Below are 16,805 nucleotides of genomic sequence, written 5' to 3'. Positions count from 1 at the left end.
ATCCAGCGAGCAGCTGACTGCTCACAGGGGGCACTGCAGGAGCTCATGCTCCACTTTGTCGGAGCAGAGGCTTAGCGGAGCCAGACAGCCCCAGGTGAGACAGACTCTTTATACCAACAGCAGCGCTCGCTAGCTCAGGCGGTGTTTGCTCGTCACAGCACACCACTGTGGAGTTTTTGTTGGAAGTCTCTCAGCGAGGGACTTCGACAAATCTTCGGAACACAAACAAGAACAAAGCATTCTGACACAGGAAGAGACTCGGGACACAAAATGAGATGCTTGCCTGAGGAACTGGCTGAAAGCCTTGTAGTTTGTGATGGTTTTATAGTCGTCCTCTGTGAAGCCGTACTGAACGTCTTCAAGGCCCCACTCCTGCATCAACTGGCTGGATGATTTGGGCTCCTACAGAAACACACATTCAGTGTTCAATAAGAAAAAAAAAGGGAACCATTTATCATACACAATACTTTTAAAGGTGCAATGTACAGTATAACTTTTTAAATGATTAAAACCAATTTGACTGTATCTACATATTCCGTGCTGGACTTACTTTCATGTTCCCATCGTCGTCATCATCGTCTTCTTCTTCCTCATCTCTCTTCTTTTTCCTGGGCTTCTTTTCTTTCTTCTCCCTCGGTTTCTTCTTCTTCTTCTTGGTGGGGCCATACATGCTGCTCTCGCTCTCCGAGCCGATTTCCGGACGTTCCCGTTCCTCCTCCACCTCCGAGGTCTCCTCCAGGTCGCTGTCAACTTTTGGCTGAATTCCTCCCTGAGCCATTTGCAGAAGGACACATAATAGGCAGGGAATGAAGCTGATTGACGAGTAAAGATAAGATAGTCTATGTGTAACTTTACAAAACATGAAAATACTTTGCCCTAAAGGTCTTACCTAGATGTTGTCAAGATCTACTGCAAAACAGCTATTATTGTAACTATAAAACCAGAAGTTTTGATCTTTGAGTCTTCAGCAATCTACCCGAGGACATGACTGTGACTGACTGACTGAAGGAAGCATCAAAGCTACATTTGAGAATCCACTGCTGCTATATTCTGAGACACAATTCTAAAACTAAATGGTAAAAAAATGGAAGAATGATTAGAATGTAAAAGTCATTGGGGCGAATAAGCATGGCATTACTTTTGCCAGTGTTAGGGATTACAGCTCCCACGCAGGCTACCCACACACAAAAAAAGCATGCAGTCAGTACAGTATGAAAGCTCCTACGTGAATGCATTTGCATAAATTAAATTACACCACCTAAGATTAAAATTCCCTCAGCCTGTGAGGAAATATATGAAATGAAATATTAAATGATGTCTGCAGTTAGTGGTGAGTTGATGAGAATTCAAATCCGAGGCACACGCACGTTTAACACGAGCTTCGACAGCGAACGAAGCAAAGAGGCACAACGCCTCGGTGGGTGGAGCCAGTCAGGTGCTGTACACACTGAACGGCATCTTTCTCGATGGGTGTAAGGATTTAATAATAAGGAGGTGTTGCTTCAGTGTTGAATATGAACAAATTCACTGGTGTGTGCTCATGAAAGTATGTGTGAACAAAAGATGGCGAGAGACTCTCTCTCTATCTCTTGTCTCGTAATCTAACCTATAGTCACATGTGTGTATACAGCATGTGTGTACATGTTAAATTGTATAGTGCATGTATACTCTCCAGATGCATTTGTGTCTATTCATGTCTGTGTGTGCATGTGCCAGCCCGTGTATGCGTGTGTTTGTTTCCACATGTACCTCTATATACACTGTATGCACGTATAGTGTATGTATATATACATATAATATATATATATATATGTATAATTAGTGCACAGCAGCTTTGTGCTCTGCTGGCTGCCTGTTGCTCAGCACGGCTGTGTGGATTCGCAGAGAGACTTGCAGGCGTTTTACTCTGTAGCGCAGTGGAAAGGCTCACGTTGCCGCAGTGCCCGCCAACCCTACTAGCAGCCTGGCTGTGTTGCCATGGTGACCAAATTTGAGCAGTGTCTGGCTCTAGCTCTCTCTCTCTCTCTTTCTCTGAGTTTTCTGTGTTTCCCATAGCTCACCCCCCCACCACCCCAACTCCCCCACATACACATGCCTTCATTTTCTCTTTCCACAGATTTCTCATACCCCCCACCCCACCCCCCAACTTAATTTTTTCCAATCATGACCCCCCCCAACACACGCACACATATAAACTGTATATATACATTCTAGATACTAGATGAACAGCCAATGGAACGACACCATCCAATCAGACATGTTTGCATAATGATCTTGTTATGCAGAGGTCTGTGGTTGCAGCACTGTCTAGACAAATCTTGTGCATAAGAAGAAGGAGAAAGGGAGAGAGAGAGAGAGAGAGAGAGAGAGAATTAGACTATGGATGGGGGATGGGTGTGGAGGTGGAGGAGGAGGGAGAAGCAAAGAAGCATAACCACTGTTGTGAGCAACTGCAAAAGAAAAACTGGAATCGTGCAACAACCTTACGAGTTCAATGTTGTGCACACGTCATAAGACCAACGTCGACAATGGCTGCAAGAAAAAAGGGTGTCTCTACTAAAGCAGAGACAAGATCAGATAGACGATGATAACATAATCTAATTAGACGCTTTTCCAATAAAGACTGTGCCTAAGAGAACATCTGAAAAAGCTAATTGGATATTCAATAAAATCATTCAATGAGAAAAACAAAACAATGGCCTCTATTCTGCAAATTCATCAACAGCTCACTGTTGACTCACAATCCTGGAGAGGCCAGTGACCTTATAAAAACAAGACAGAGGTAATTGTTGAAGTTTTCCTACAAGTTACTCCCTTGAATTAGGAGATTTTTATGTTAACAGGAGGCAGAGCACCATCTCATTTCAATACAGTTCCTTTGTGTCACTGCAGTTGACAGAAGGAAGATATGAGCATCTCTCCCTGGCAACCATTCTACCCACCAGTGGCTCTGACCTGAGTCTGGTTAGTGCCACTGACAGTGTCTGGCCTCAATTGTCTTTTGGCCTCAAACTGACACCAACCTTTGGGGAGTGATTGGAAGTAAATTACAGCAGCAGCAGTTTCCTCAGTGGGAGGTGGAGGAAGGAAGGAAGGAAAGAAAGAAAGAAAGAAAGAAAGAAAGAAAGAAAGAAAGAAAGAAAGAAAGAAAAAAAAGAAAGAAAGAAGTGACATAAGCAGCAGTACCATGACCAAGGTGAAGTGAGGTGATGCGTGTGAGACAAGAGGAGAGGGAAGAAAGAGGAGAATACAGAGCAGAGTGTGTGAGAGACAGAGAAGAGTGTCAGAGGGAGAGGGAGTCCCCCTCCTCCTCCTCCTCCTCCTCTTCTCCCCCTTCTCCTCCTCATGAGCTCAGTGAGACCCTGAGCTCAGTGTTTACCACAAGCAGCCAAAGGGCTGGGTGACAGCGTGGCCAGCCAAGATCTTCACTGCTGGCATCTCCGCCCAGCAGAGTGGAACATCCCGGCTGTGTCACTGACACTGTTAGTGTGATCGCCAGCACAGGTGTGATATGCAGTGGGAATCTGTGAAATCCTCTAATCATTGAATAAAAACGCTCTATAGTTACGGTAGATCGCGGAAACAAGAGTTAACTTTTTTTGTGAGATGTTCCTTAAAGCCATGGTGACAACATATTCTTGGCATTATTGATCAGTAATTCCCTTTCAACAAAATGTAAATCAAGTGATCTGAGGATATCTGCACCTCCTATTGGCTCTGTTTACAGCCCTGAGGGAAATTTAGCCCTTGACAGGAGATTTTGACCAATTGCACAACAGTTCAGAGAGAGGACGCTCGTATGGGCTGTTCTACTAAGCAGCTGTACGTGCACAGCCCCTGTGTGCAACGACTGCTATTCCAGCATTGGCAACAACTGCCTTCACTGCAAAGCAAGAAAATTAAAAGGGAAAATAGCCAATAGTCTGCCAGTAATCACAATGTATGAAGTTTCAGAGATGCAGAGATTGCCTGAGTTCGTCTGTCATGTAAGGGCTCAGGACAGAAAGCTGCAATATTCATACTGCAACACTACAACAGTTTTAACAATCAATCAAATGACAATATTATAGTACAGTGATATTGCACCATTATACTATACTTTAAAGCAAATTCTGTTGAGATGCACCAAATGTTTCATCAAAAGTTGGTGGAGACCAAAACAGGGCTAAAAGGAAAGTGATTATTTAACACTAATTACTCAGGTGACTGAAAGATTTCAAGTAATTGTCATTCATGACATTTCCAGCAGATTGAAAATACATTTACAAGAGCAAATTGTTTTGACCAAGCCCTCAGGGCAGAGCAAGCACACACAAGATATTAACTAGTCCTCTGGCAACCAAAATCTAATAAATTGAATTAACAGTGTCCTTGACATTTGACCTTTAAATGTATTATATAAATGATATTTTATAAATTTGATGATGATATCTCCTTCACCAGAGGGCAATTAAAACATTTAGGCAGAAAAAAGCTCAAACTTCCTCAAAAGAACACAAGGCCCATGGTCTCTCGGGAGAGAGGTGTTAGTGGTGTGAGTGACTGACCTGACGTGACATGTAGGAGACGAAGCGCTGGAGAAAGTCAGTCGTTAAAAACCACTCGGTCACTGATCTGACTCCCACTACTCGTCTGACACACACTCTACTTCTGACTTACAGTTCCTGCCATAAGCACAACAGGCACAAATCTACACTCTAAAGTGACACTTGGTGCTCACAGCTTACACTGGCAGGAGCGGCATCGCCGCTGCCAACCTGAGACAGTCCACTGCCTCTCATTTAGATTACAGCGGCAGACCAACGGCCAAAATACACCTCTGATCCAATTGCAGACACATCAAAAGAGCGATGGGGTGAGAAATAGAGAATACAGAGTGCAGCTCGAGCCAAAATGCCTGCCAAGCTGCTGTGTCCAAGGTCATGACAGATGGTGCTGAGCGAGAATTACACCTTACCTCCTTTTTCCTCTTCTTAACTTTGGGTATTTTGCCCTCTTTTATCTTTTTGGGCTTCTTCTTCTTTTGTTGTTTGAGTGAGTCATCGTCAGAGAAGAAGCTGTCGAGGGGGGTGAGGGGAATGGTGTTGCGTTCGCCTTCATCATCCTCATCTGCACACAGAAAAGACAAAACCATAACTGCCCAGGAACAGGATGCAGATACAGTGCACCGGGGGACTTAAGGTGATGATGCATTTGATGTTTTTCTCTGACGCTTTCATTTGGGAGCCACATACATTTGGAATAAGCTTCAGTCTGATCTGATAAATGCAGTTTGGGTTGCACTATTGTGCTTAAATGTTAACTGATTTGTCAATTGGCAAGAGACAAATGAATCAATTAGTACATTTAGCAAAAACAAAAATAAGAAGAGGAATGAGAACTCACAAATGCTTTTCATTTGACATCAAAAGGATTTGGAAAATTGTGGTTGGAACTTTTCTGATGTTTACTGATTCATTTATTATTCATTCAATGATTCATTTTAAAAAATACTTTATTGAAAAGAAGATCAATCAATAAATATAGTATTGTTGTTCAGGCTAGCAGCAAAGAGTAAGGTCTGTCTATTCTGAAAATAAAAGGGATGAATCGCTGCCAACAGGAGCAATCATAATGAATTCAAAATCAACCCCATAACCACACATCATTGAGTGTGGATCAACTTTACTCATCAAATGACAAAGTGCTGGCCCTGCCGCTAAATGGGAACTCCCCGGAGAACCACTGAGGTATACTGAGCATATCTAGCGCCTTTAATGCTTGCTGGGACTAACACGACCTGCTGCTGGTTGTCAGCTGCACTGTCTCAAAGCTGCTGAGTACAAACGTGCTGACTGCTGAGCACAGCAGACTTTACTGATGCCATAGTGGGTCACAGAGGAGTAAGTGAGGGAGAGAGAGAGGGAGAGAGAGTCCCAAACAATACATCAATTTAAAGAGACACACAAGAGAAACGCACACAGGATGCAACCTGCCTCTCCCCGTGTGTGTCTCTGCGTCTCGCACAGACACACAGACTGGAGGGCATGAAATATGCAGCACATGTATCAGAGTCAATCAGCCAACACGAGCCCTGCAGTCTACCACTCCCCTGGGTAGCAGGAGCGAGAGATCGAGGAGGAGGGATTCCTGTGTAGTAGACATGCAAACCTTACCAACCATTTATCCGCTATTAAGCAAAGCTAGCATCACCCACACACACACACATACACACACACTGTCCACCAAATTAAAAGTTCCCCCTTTGTAGTGCTAATTAACTCTATAAACCCATTTTAAATAACAAAAAAATCTATGTGGTTTTCGCTCCTATTTGTTTCTCTTTGGAAAGAGTTTATGTCTGAGATATTTATTAACCATCTGCCAGGAAAGATAAAAGAAGATTGATTAAAGTGGGCACTGGGCACGAGGATGTCCATACGGAGACTTATGCTTGACCTAGATGAATGTAATTAGGGGCCGTAAACAGTGACGAAAATAACTTTGTGACCGTAGAGAATATGCACATAAAAGCAGGCTAGATACCTGACGTCAGTCAGACACTTGTCAACCTGTCAGATCTAAAATCCCAGAGGTTCACGGTCCCCAGATGTCTTACCACTGACTTTAGTGTTTCTTTGACTTCTACTCTGGCACCACCATGAGGTCAAGATTTGTAGTTTTGAGTGACATCTAATTAAGCTAATTGAACTATTGGATGGATTGCTGAGGAATGACTTCCCCTTTCCTTCAGCCAGGAGCATTGTAACATGGTAGATATCTCGCTTTTGTGAAAAGTCCCTTAAAGGTTTTCATTGCAGTGGTTGGAAACCTCTTAACCAGGTCCACTATCTTTGGGTTGGTTCGATGTCACAACTGACCAAGGGCTTGGACCCAATTGTACAACTTGAAAAATAAACAATCTTTTATTATGAAAGTGCAAACAAAAACCACTCTTTTGAGGAAAGCTAACAAACAGAAAACCACTCCTCTGAGGGAAAAACAAGGGTTTGGCAAAGTATCAAACAATAATACAAAACCAGACGAGACAGGGGCATGGAACAAACGCTGAAGAATGGCACGGGGGTTACGCTGGTTCTTAGGTACACAAGACAAGACGAACTGGCAACAGACACAGGGAGACGCAGACCATATATACCCACACACGATAATGGGGAACAGGTGGAAAAAAGGGAAGGGGGAAAGTTACCTGAAATGAGAGGAGAGTGAAATTTCAAAACAAAAACAGGAAACCACAAGACAACAACTAAACACAACCAGCTTTCTAGGTCATGACTCCGGATCCCATTTGCCCAGGGTCCTCAAAGTCTCTAGAAACATCACTACTTTCTACAATAAGGTAAGTACTACAATAAGGTAAAAATCATAGACTGTAGATAAAGGTGGACGTAGTTTTCAGGTTTGAAAAATGAAGCCCAGCAAGTCACAGTCAGCCACCAGGGGGCAGCTCTGTCAGTTGAATAAAGAACTACGCAAATTCATAGTCTCAATCACTATTGTTAGATATTCTTCAATAGCACATGATGTCAATTATTTACCCCATTTAGAGGAAAATAGACAATAAAGCACAGCACATATGAGTGGACACCAGTGAGACTGAGAGCTGGTACAGTTGCAGGTTAACTGGTCTGTGAACTTCAACGTCAGTCAAATCATTCAGATTCTTGACGCTTCACAACTGGGAACCATTGTGCAACCAGAAGACGACATACATTTGTATACACATGGTAAAACTTTGAATTGTCCAAAACTAGGGATGCAACCATACCACTTTTTTCTGAGGTACTATTAAATTAAAACCGAGTAATTGCTTATTTTGATTATTTGCCTCAAAATAACAAAACAAAATATTAAATACTGTTTAAACATTTACAGTCCCGTCCAAAACTATTGGAAGAGTACACTAAAAGCAATTAAGTTTGAAATCAGAGATCAGTATTCTGCTTTTTCCCCCCAGTTATTGAGATCAATATATGTTAAACAACTTGGAAGATAGCCTCGCTTGTTATGGAACACCAAATTTTCAGTATAGGAACTTGGAATTAAATGAATAATACTTCAAATTAAGTGGCCAATCCATGGCTGTGGTTCTTCAGGTGTTTATCAATTGAGTTGTGTTGAAGGAGCTACGTTTTGCCTCCTCCTCTTGACAGTCTTGCAGAGCACAGGTTGCTGTCTGCTCTACTTTTGTCATCATGGCTTATCTTTATGAAGTATTTCCAAACGGCTGAATTTGCGACACACCTGCTCAGCTCACCTGAAGATTTGTAAAGTGGTGTCGGTGCAGCATTATCGGTGTAGGTTTACAAATATACATACGAGTACACAAGGGCAGCGTCGGTATCCAATACCCGATACTGGTATCGATATCAGTGCATCCGTACCCATAATTTCACATCAACGTAATCCTGCATCGTTAGTTGTTTGTGCTCACGTTGGCAGGCTAATACTGATAAACCTAAGCATTTTTCATTAGCACATAAGCGTGTTGCTGACAGCATTTTGGTAAAAACAGTCAGGTAGTGTTGTTGGCAACACTCAATTCTCCTTCACTAAAGGATTTTATTCATAAAAGGGTGTGACAGCATCGCCATTCACTGAAAAATGTCTATTTACACCTGGATTGCCCTATAATCTAACCATGCCTACAGTGAATGGCCTGTGCTGTCCCCAGAGGGAAGGCTATCGGGGGGGACACATAATCTTTGTGCTTGGTGAGTGAACCAGGCTGTGTCAGGTGTTGGAGGAGGAGGAGGAGGAGGAGGAGGAGTAGGTCTCTCAGGCATGTGGCACACAGGTCTGGCACTCGATTCTTTGAGAAATGAGACCAAAGCTCCACTGGGAAACAGGCCTTCACTAAACTGTGGATGGCACAGACACAGATCTGACCCTTCTGCGAGGACTTGGCCACAGGATTGACCCATTAGAGGGGAAACCCATGAGCGGCTCCCAAGTGCGGAGGCTACAGATTACTGGAAACATCATTAGCCCTTTCTTTGTTGGCTCCTGTATGGATATGCACACACAATGTCTGCCACACATCAGGCAAAACAGAGCCAAACAAGGGTTTCCTGTCTGTATTGACTAGCGCTTTAAGTGCTTATAGCTCAGGAATCCGATGCCTTCAGACAAAGACAGCCACATCATTTTGAATTATGTAGGAACGAGATCTGAATGGTATCATTAAAATCATATCTATAATACACAATGCACACGATCATAACATCTAAGCATGCCACAATGTAAAACTGCTCGTCTGCAGAACACATTAAAAAGGGATCCTTTAGCTACATGCATGCACAGCAGAAAAAATGATGTCAAGCTTCACAGTAAAGGATCCAAAAATAGCCGCTGTCCCAGTTGGGGATAACATATGTAGGCTCACGAAAGCCCATGATAATCTTTTAATTTAGGGAAGAACAAAACAATTAAAACAGAAAACACAATGGAACAATCTGTGTCAGAACCCAGAGTGGAAACAAAGGGAATTAGGACACTTTATGTGCCACAGCAAATAAATGATGTGACGGTATAATATTTAGGGTTCTGCGGTTCCCCGAGGATGTGCTTCTTCTGTGTTGTTGAGTTTTAATTGCATGGAAGCATTTTTTTCATGCACAGAGAGAAAAAGAAAAGTGATCTGGAACCGTGACCTTGTCTGTCACTTTGATGCCTGTCGATGAAGGTCATAAACTGTTCCCAAAAGTGCCTCCTACACCAGTAGCATAACAATGACTTTTCTTTGTTGTTATCACAGTGATATGAAATGTTAAAATAAAGACATGAACCGCCAGCACTAAACCCCACTCAGATTGTTAGAATAGCACGTAGATATCAACAAAAGTCCTAATTTACATAATGAATTGACATAAAAAAATTAAAAAAACACACCTGTCTTCTCTGTCACAGAGATCCATTCACATGTTAATAACTAACACTAGAAAAGCACACACACATCAAGGCATATATTTATATAACAATTGAGAGTGACAAATGAAAAGTTTTGTGTCTTTAAACCCAGATAACTTCTCACATATCTTCAATCACCTGCCAAAATCAATGGCACCTTTCCTTCCTCATGCATGTTTAACCAAACCCCCCCCCCCCCCCCCCCCCGGGTTACTGGGGACACGCTTCAGTGCTTGTGTTCTCCCTCAGGCTATTGCTGGCAGTCATAGATGATGCTTCAGCTGCTTCTCTCTGTTTCTCCCCTTCCATCGCTCATCCTGTCTTTTTTTTTGTTCTCTGCCTGCTGTACATCTTCACAAAGACTTTTTAACTACTAGTCTGGCTTATCAATTCAAAGGGTATCAATGAAATGCTTTGTCACAAATAAGCCAGATTCCACAACGCTTAGTCCATATACACAGTGTCCTTTTTCATATAAAATCATATCTACTGTATGTATATTTGATTTTAGACATATCCATTTTATAAGTCTTACATCATTACTAGACTCCCATTTTGTTTGGGTGATATCAGCTTTAAATGGTCACGACCTAATAATAAATGATAAGAGCAAAAAAACAAACAAATAAGAGGCATAATTGGCATAAAACCAAAGCAATGTGATTCAGCAAAATGTTTTCTTATATTTTTCTCATAATACTTTACCTTGTACGACTATCACTTATTACTGAGTCCCAAACCAAAGTGTTTTGTCATTCTGAAAGAAAACCAGTATAGATTGGATACACTGCATTTTTAAAGATTTTTGTAACTACCTCTCACTCAATATTTTTTTTGCTGTACCCAGGAAACTTTCTCACACTGTGACGTGAAAGTGAAACAGAGGGCAAAGCAGCATCATTTAAATCTTGCCCTTGACATCAAACTAAATAATGTGATGCTGAGAGAGCAATCTACAGGGAGGGAAATATGTAAATATGTAAATATGTCACAGTACTATAGGCTGCACAGGGCAAACTGTCAGTGTGCAACACTATAACCCAGTGCAGTGTTTTCTGCCTAGTTTGGGCACAACACTCGGCCGTCACACACTGGACCAGGACACCAATCCTTTTGTTTGTTTTTCACTCTGACAGATGTAGTTTCATGGCACATGACAGACACCATGGTTGGCAATGAATACATGTTAGGCATGAAGTCATGACCTGCTAATCCTGCTAAAAGAACAAAAGCCATCATCCATCCTTGTCGATACATTTACACGTATAAATAATAAACAATGGAACATAATGATTCTCCAAACACACCTGGTTGGTTTATCTGTTTCAAGGGTTCAGGCACAGAACCGACAGCCTTACTTATTTTCCCAAAGCAAACAAAGGGGACATTATCTGGTTAACACCTTCTTGTACTTAATAATGAGTTTCAAGGAGAATGACAGTTGGTTCATTCTTCCAGCCAGAAGATTTGGTTTGATATGAAACCACCATGTGAACTCAGTGAGCTTCCTCTCAAGACTGTGGGTTAGAGTCTAAATGGATGTCAGTGACCCACCGACAACAATAATCGCAACCACCAAGACAGAAGTGCCAAGTATTGGTATAAGTACTGTTTACAGTGGCCAGCACGTGGCTTTCACACCTCTGCGGCCATGAAGTGCTGCTGCTGCTGTTGCTGCTGCTGCTGCAGCTGGGGGGATAAAGTTGGAGCTTCCTCATGGTGATCACAAGCGAAAACACAATTTCTACACAAAATGGTCATGACATCACATTAAAGCTTGTGAGCAGTATTATAGAGAAGGACCATCATCATCATCAGCAGCAGCAGCAGCAGCAGCTCACAGCTACAGCTCAGAAGTGTCATGGTTTAAAACATTTGTCTGACCCCAGAGTTGTGTTTTTGGACTTGAGATAAAAGCATTCACTTGTACACGCACATGCAAGCCAGTAAAAGACGTACAAACAGCCCACACAAGCCATGCAGTGGCTTTCCTCTTCTTCATCCTGCACCCAAAGCAGGCACGTGAGGACAGTCACGATAATCAAATAACCTGTTCCCACCTTTAGGACACTGGGTCGTGCGGAAAATAATAGCATGACTCTGCTTACTGCACCCCACCCCTCCTCCTCTTCTTTCTCCTCCTGCTCCTCCACCTCCTCTCTGCTCTCAGGAACGCAGGACAAGCCCTTTTCCCCGCATTCAAGGCGTAGCGGCGCAGAAATAATGTGAAGGACACCCCGCCTCCCCCCCCTCTTTCCCTCACCTGGCATGTCGTCTTCAAAATCCATGTCGTCCTGTCCCTCGTCTTCATTACTCAGCGACCCCGGCATCTTTAGCTCATAGCCCCCCAAACCCCCTTTTAGACTGAGGATACTGAAAGTTAACCCTCCACACGCCGCAGCTCAGCCTCTTTCTTCAACCAAAAACAAATCTATTCGTCGCTCAATTTACAAAAAAGAAATTTAAAAAATGTCCTCCTCTCCAGGATTAGCAAAATAATAATAATAACAATAATTTGAATATATTTTTATTCCACTGATCTCTATCCAGGTCCTCCAGTCTGAAAAATAAGAAAGACAAAAATGGAACACACATGCCCAGATTGTGACGTCTGGTCTGTTGCCATGACGATGCATCCCATAATTTCACCCACAACTAGTTAGTCATGCTCCCCTGGTTACAACTTCAACTAGTAGTGTTCAAAAATAATAGTAATAATCGCAGCGTGTGGTATGGAAGTGTGCAGCCGATAATAAGCGGGTATCTCTCGCCGCTGCTGATGCTGTCGCTGGCCGTTTGCTTCCAGAGAAAGAAGACAAACTTCTGCTGCTTCCACTCCTCATTCACCGCCTTTACTCTGTCTGCAGGCGGGAGAAGTGCCTTTTTTTCATCATTAAGTGAAACATGTTCTTTTTATATATATTCAATTAATTATCACATTAAGTCGATGCCTGCAGTCTCAGACATCAGTTACTACAATGGAATTTTTCTTTATTAATTTTGCAAACTTCCGCCTTTTCCAGACAAACACGCGCGCACTAATGACCTCATGCTGAGAGGAGCACTGACTGCCAGCGGTCTCACTGTTGTCAAGGTTACCAACACAGCTGTCTGCAGCGCAGTGATGCCCCACAGTTTCATCTCCACTCTGTTTATCACTAAACACACAAACCTAAGACAGAAAGTGAACATCCACTGCACACACTCCACTCAGGTTTCAACCTTCATCTGCTAAAACTGCATCCATATAATTGATTTTAATTAAGCCCATTTGTTTTTTATATTCCCCTTAGTAATTTACTTAATCTCAAACCACAGGTCCATATGATTAGAGTAGTCAATTTGATATTAGGTATCATGTATATAAACAAACTGTTAAACAGCTATAATACAATGTTAAAAGTCCAGAGAGGAACATTATGGTGCGGTTTTATAAGGTTTACAGAGAGAACATGAATAAATTACCCATATAATATAAAAACTGTTCAGCAGTGATCGCCATAGAATTAGTCTTTTGTGTTTTATTTAAGAGCCCTGCTTCAGGGAGGCCATCATCTTATACCCAAACCAGCCAGAGCATGCACTGTGCATTGAGAAGTGGAAGCTTACTGGTCAGAGGAACACTATCTTTGCTGGTATGTGAAGGGAAACCAAGCTTCCCAACATACTTGGGAAAGAAAGGGGGGAGTGGAGTCCACCATTTTTGAGAATTTAGTCTCACCAGTAGATGTCACTAATTTTTACACAGTGGGTCTTTTTGTTGCACAATGAAGTCATTTTTAATACAGAGAGGTAAATGAAGGCTGAGAGGCTCTCTTTTAGCAGTAATTCTAAAATAGTGTACCACGAGAGGCAGGGCGGGACAACTCATACAGTGGTTTATACAGATAAATAAATAAATAAATAAATATTATCAGGTTCTCAATAGTACTTCAATTCGGGGGGTGTGAAAAAATGTCTGTCCTCGGGGGGGGCATGACATAAAATAATTGAGAGCCACTGCTTTAATGCAAGGCTCTCTCAAATGAGAGACTCTTTTTGAGGCAAATGAAATACTAATACTAAAAGAAAAAATGAGGGAGAGACACAGTTTTACACTCGCTTTGGATATTTTATTAAAAGTGGTGTCAGGTTTAATCTTCCTCCTCCTCCTCTTCATCCTGGTTGATCTGGAAGTAGCGCAGCTCATAGCTCTCCTTGGTGTTGGCCACAACCCTCAACCAGTCCCTGAGGTTGTTCTTTTTCAGATACTTCTTAGTCAGATACTTCAAGTACCTGAAACAGAGGGGAGAAGACAGAGTTAGCACAACATTTGTGCCTAAAAGGTAGTTAATGTATACAATGAATAGTGTGTACAAAATTGAGATATGACCATTCAATAATACAGTAAAACCATCTTGTATAGAGCCAGAAATACCACACTGTATGTTACCATATTCTAATAATATGATGACAGACCCTGTTCAGACTACATTACCAACATCTGTTATTTTTCTTAAGATGAAGTGCTCCATCTAAGACCCCATTAAATCCTGATATTAACATCTGTCCTGGGTGATCTAATTACATGTGGACAGCACAAAGTGTGGCTGTTCAGACCTGACATGAACATAAGTAACAAGTTTGTATTGTGTGTTATTCCACTTACCATAACATAGTACTGATGCCATTTATGGGAATTGCTGTATTTGGGGAAAGTATGGCTCTAGGTTGCCCTCTCTTAGAAGGTAGAAGATAAATGCCACAAGTAACCACAGGTGTTACAAGTGGGTTGCTGCATGTTGGAGTGCTAAAAATGTCCATATATATGGACAAGATGCACATCGTCAGTAAGCTAGCGAGCTAACTAGCCTTCATGCTAGTTAGCATATGTGGCTGTTCGGTGCTGTGTGGAATCTGTCCTGTGTGAGCCACAGACTGACCAGTACATATTCTGATCCAGATAATAAACAGTGACACAAAAGACAAACTCATCTCCTGCTCATCTACAATAAAAAAAACAACACATCATTCAGGAAATGCTTGAACCAGCCAGCTACAACCAAATGTCACTGTGCATAAACATTTGTCATCCTGTGACCATTTGTGACTGTCTCAGGCTAACCCTGAACAAAAATCCACAATGACATTTCTGTTTGCAAGAACAAAATTATATTTATAACAAGTCTAACTGTACATATGTGTCTAATGTCAATGTGTGTGTCTGTCAAACAGGAACAAACACTTAAAAAGTAGTGACTACCCACTCTGCTTGGTGTCCACCTAAACAGTCACCACATAGTAAGGGAAAATGAGACTGTGAGAAAATGGCTGAACAAAACTTCTCCATTAAATCAAACCTTTAACAGCCACATCTGTATTTAGCAAGGCTAAGGAGTACTCAATACGTTTTATTACAGCAAATAAACCTGAATTTGTTTGGCGTCTTCTCATTTTGAATAATGAACGTCTTCTCTTTTCATAGAATTACACATTAACCTTTTGCATTAATTCTTATGTAAAAACATACTGCTTAGCATCTCTGAGAGACATGCAAGAAGTGCATGACTAATATACAGGGTAACTGTATACAAGTATATTTTATACCTCTTTGAGAAGGGAACCTCTGAGTTCACAGCAATTTTGCTCTTGCTCCTCTCAATGGACACCACACCACCACCAAGGTTCCCGGCTTTGCCGTTCACCTTGATGCGCTCCTGCAGGAACTGCTCCTGTAAGTGCAAAGGACACAACACACGTCACACACAATGACATTTTTGACATTCGTAACCATGAACATAATTGGGTTTAAAAAGCAGAACGGTTTCTAAAAAGTAACCGACAGGTGGGGTGACATCTTGTTAGTATCCACTGTAAACAGCACTGGTATTACATGGCATTAGGGCTGCAACATATCATGTTGTTGTATATAGGAATGACAATAGGACTTTACATAAATAAATGTACACTTAAGTACAGCGTTTATGTTCTTCTACTAAGGGTTCAAATCGTGCATTATAAACCACTCTCTTGTTTCTGTGGGCCTAACATTTAAGTGAGATGAAAAGTGAGCTCAAACTCTCGACCGTCACAACCTGTCTGAATTGATCTACTCACAAAGTTGGCAGCATCCATGATGCCATCTTCAACTGGATGAGTGCAGTCCAGGGTAAACTTCAGGATCTGCTTCTTCCTCTTACCACCTTGTTTCCTGACCACCTGCTTTTTCTGGAAAACATTTACACAAACGTTATTTACACCCACACACACGTATTGTTAAGCAGCTAAAATTCAAACCATGTCAATAAGTAGAGTTCTGATGCATTTAAGATAGTTTTACACATTGCGCCAGATGGCTCGCATTAACTGCTGCGAGCTAACGTTAGCACTAAACGTTAGCCCAACGTGGTGTTCACCGACGCCGTAAACACATCAGAATAAGGAACTTAAACTGTCACTGTCACATACATTTATAATCATAACACATGTACACTTCTGTCAGAGTCAAACTGAAGCGGAATTAAAGCGTTAATGTGCGGTTTATTTGACCATTTCTGTACTCACAATCGGGGCCATGGCTGACACATTCAGCAAAAAGGAACGGGGAAAGGCTGCGCAGGAAATATAATACCCCGCTGCACAATCGAGCGCATCCTCATCGAGTCGTCTGGGATTGATTAAGAAGTCCCTGTGTAGTTGTGTATCTGTGGACAAGTGTCATTCAGCCACTTGTAATATATTTTTTAAACACAGAAAATATCTCACAGCGTCATAAATACATCACTTACAATTTCAATATTTACATTATCTACAGGCCAACTTCTGCCCAGCCTGCAATTTATCAACCAGGGGTAAACGGATAAATTAAGCAAGGTTAGTTGCTCTTATTAAATGTTTTCTTCAAACTTGTTACAAAA

General features: G+C 41.8%; 2 protein-coding genes across 5 annotated transcripts in view; both read right to left on the bottom strand.

Moving 5' to 3' along the window:
- chd5 (chromodomain helicase DNA binding protein 5) overlaps window positions 1-12,702 on the bottom strand; it is a 33,746-nt gene extending 21,044 nt beyond the window's left edge. For 2 of the 4 annotated variants that reach the window (XM_058631354.1, XM_058631355.1), the window contains exons 1-4: window positions 12,173-12,702; window positions 4,958-5,109; window positions 551-769; window positions 284-402 (exon numbers count right to left, since the gene is read on the bottom strand). In XM_058631354.1, coding sequence (XP_058487337.1) covers window positions 284-402; window positions 551-769; window positions 4,958-5,109; window positions 12,173-12,239 — 557 coding nt within the window. In that variant the 5' untranslated portion in view covers window positions 12,240-12,702. The remainder of the gene's footprint in view (window positions 1-283; window positions 403-550; window positions 770-4,957; window positions 5,110-12,172) is intronic. The other 2 variants (XM_058631356.1, XM_058631357.1) reach the window with 1 other exon arrangement.
- Window positions 12,703-13,999: 1,297 nt separating this feature from the next.
- Window positions 14,000-16,556, bottom strand: rpl22 (ribosomal protein L22). Its single transcript, XM_058631794.1, has 4 exons — window positions 16,453-16,556; window positions 16,006-16,116; window positions 15,496-15,620; window positions 14,000-14,184 (listed from the first exon to the last, which is right to left on the bottom strand). The coding sequence occupies exons 1-4, from the start codon at window positions 16,462-16,464 to the stop codon at window positions 14,043-14,045; spliced, it is 390 nt and encodes a 129-aa protein (XP_058487777.1). The 5' UTR covers window positions 16,465-16,556; the 3' UTR covers window positions 14,000-14,042.
- Window positions 16,557-16,805: the final 249 nt, after the last annotated feature.

Source organism: Solea solea, chromosome 6 (assembly GCF_958295425.1).
Source record: "Solea solea chromosome 6, fSolSol10.1, whole genome shotgun sequence".
In the NCBI taxonomy this organism is placed as follows: domain Eukaryota; kingdom Metazoa; phylum Chordata; class Actinopteri; order Pleuronectiformes; family Soleidae; genus Solea; species Solea solea.
This window is presented reverse-complemented; position numbering and strand designations above follow the sequence as displayed.

Coding starts and splice junctions, on each gene's coding strand:
- rpl22 (XM_058631794.1), bottom strand. Junction 15,621..16,005: donor TCATGGATGCTGCCAACTTT/GTGAGTAGATCA, acceptor TTGCACTTACAG/GAGCAGTTCCTGCAGGAGCG. Junction 14,185..15,495: donor GAGGTTCCCTTCTCAAAGAG/GTATAAAATATA, acceptor CCTCTGTTTCAG/GTACTTGAAGTATCTGACTA.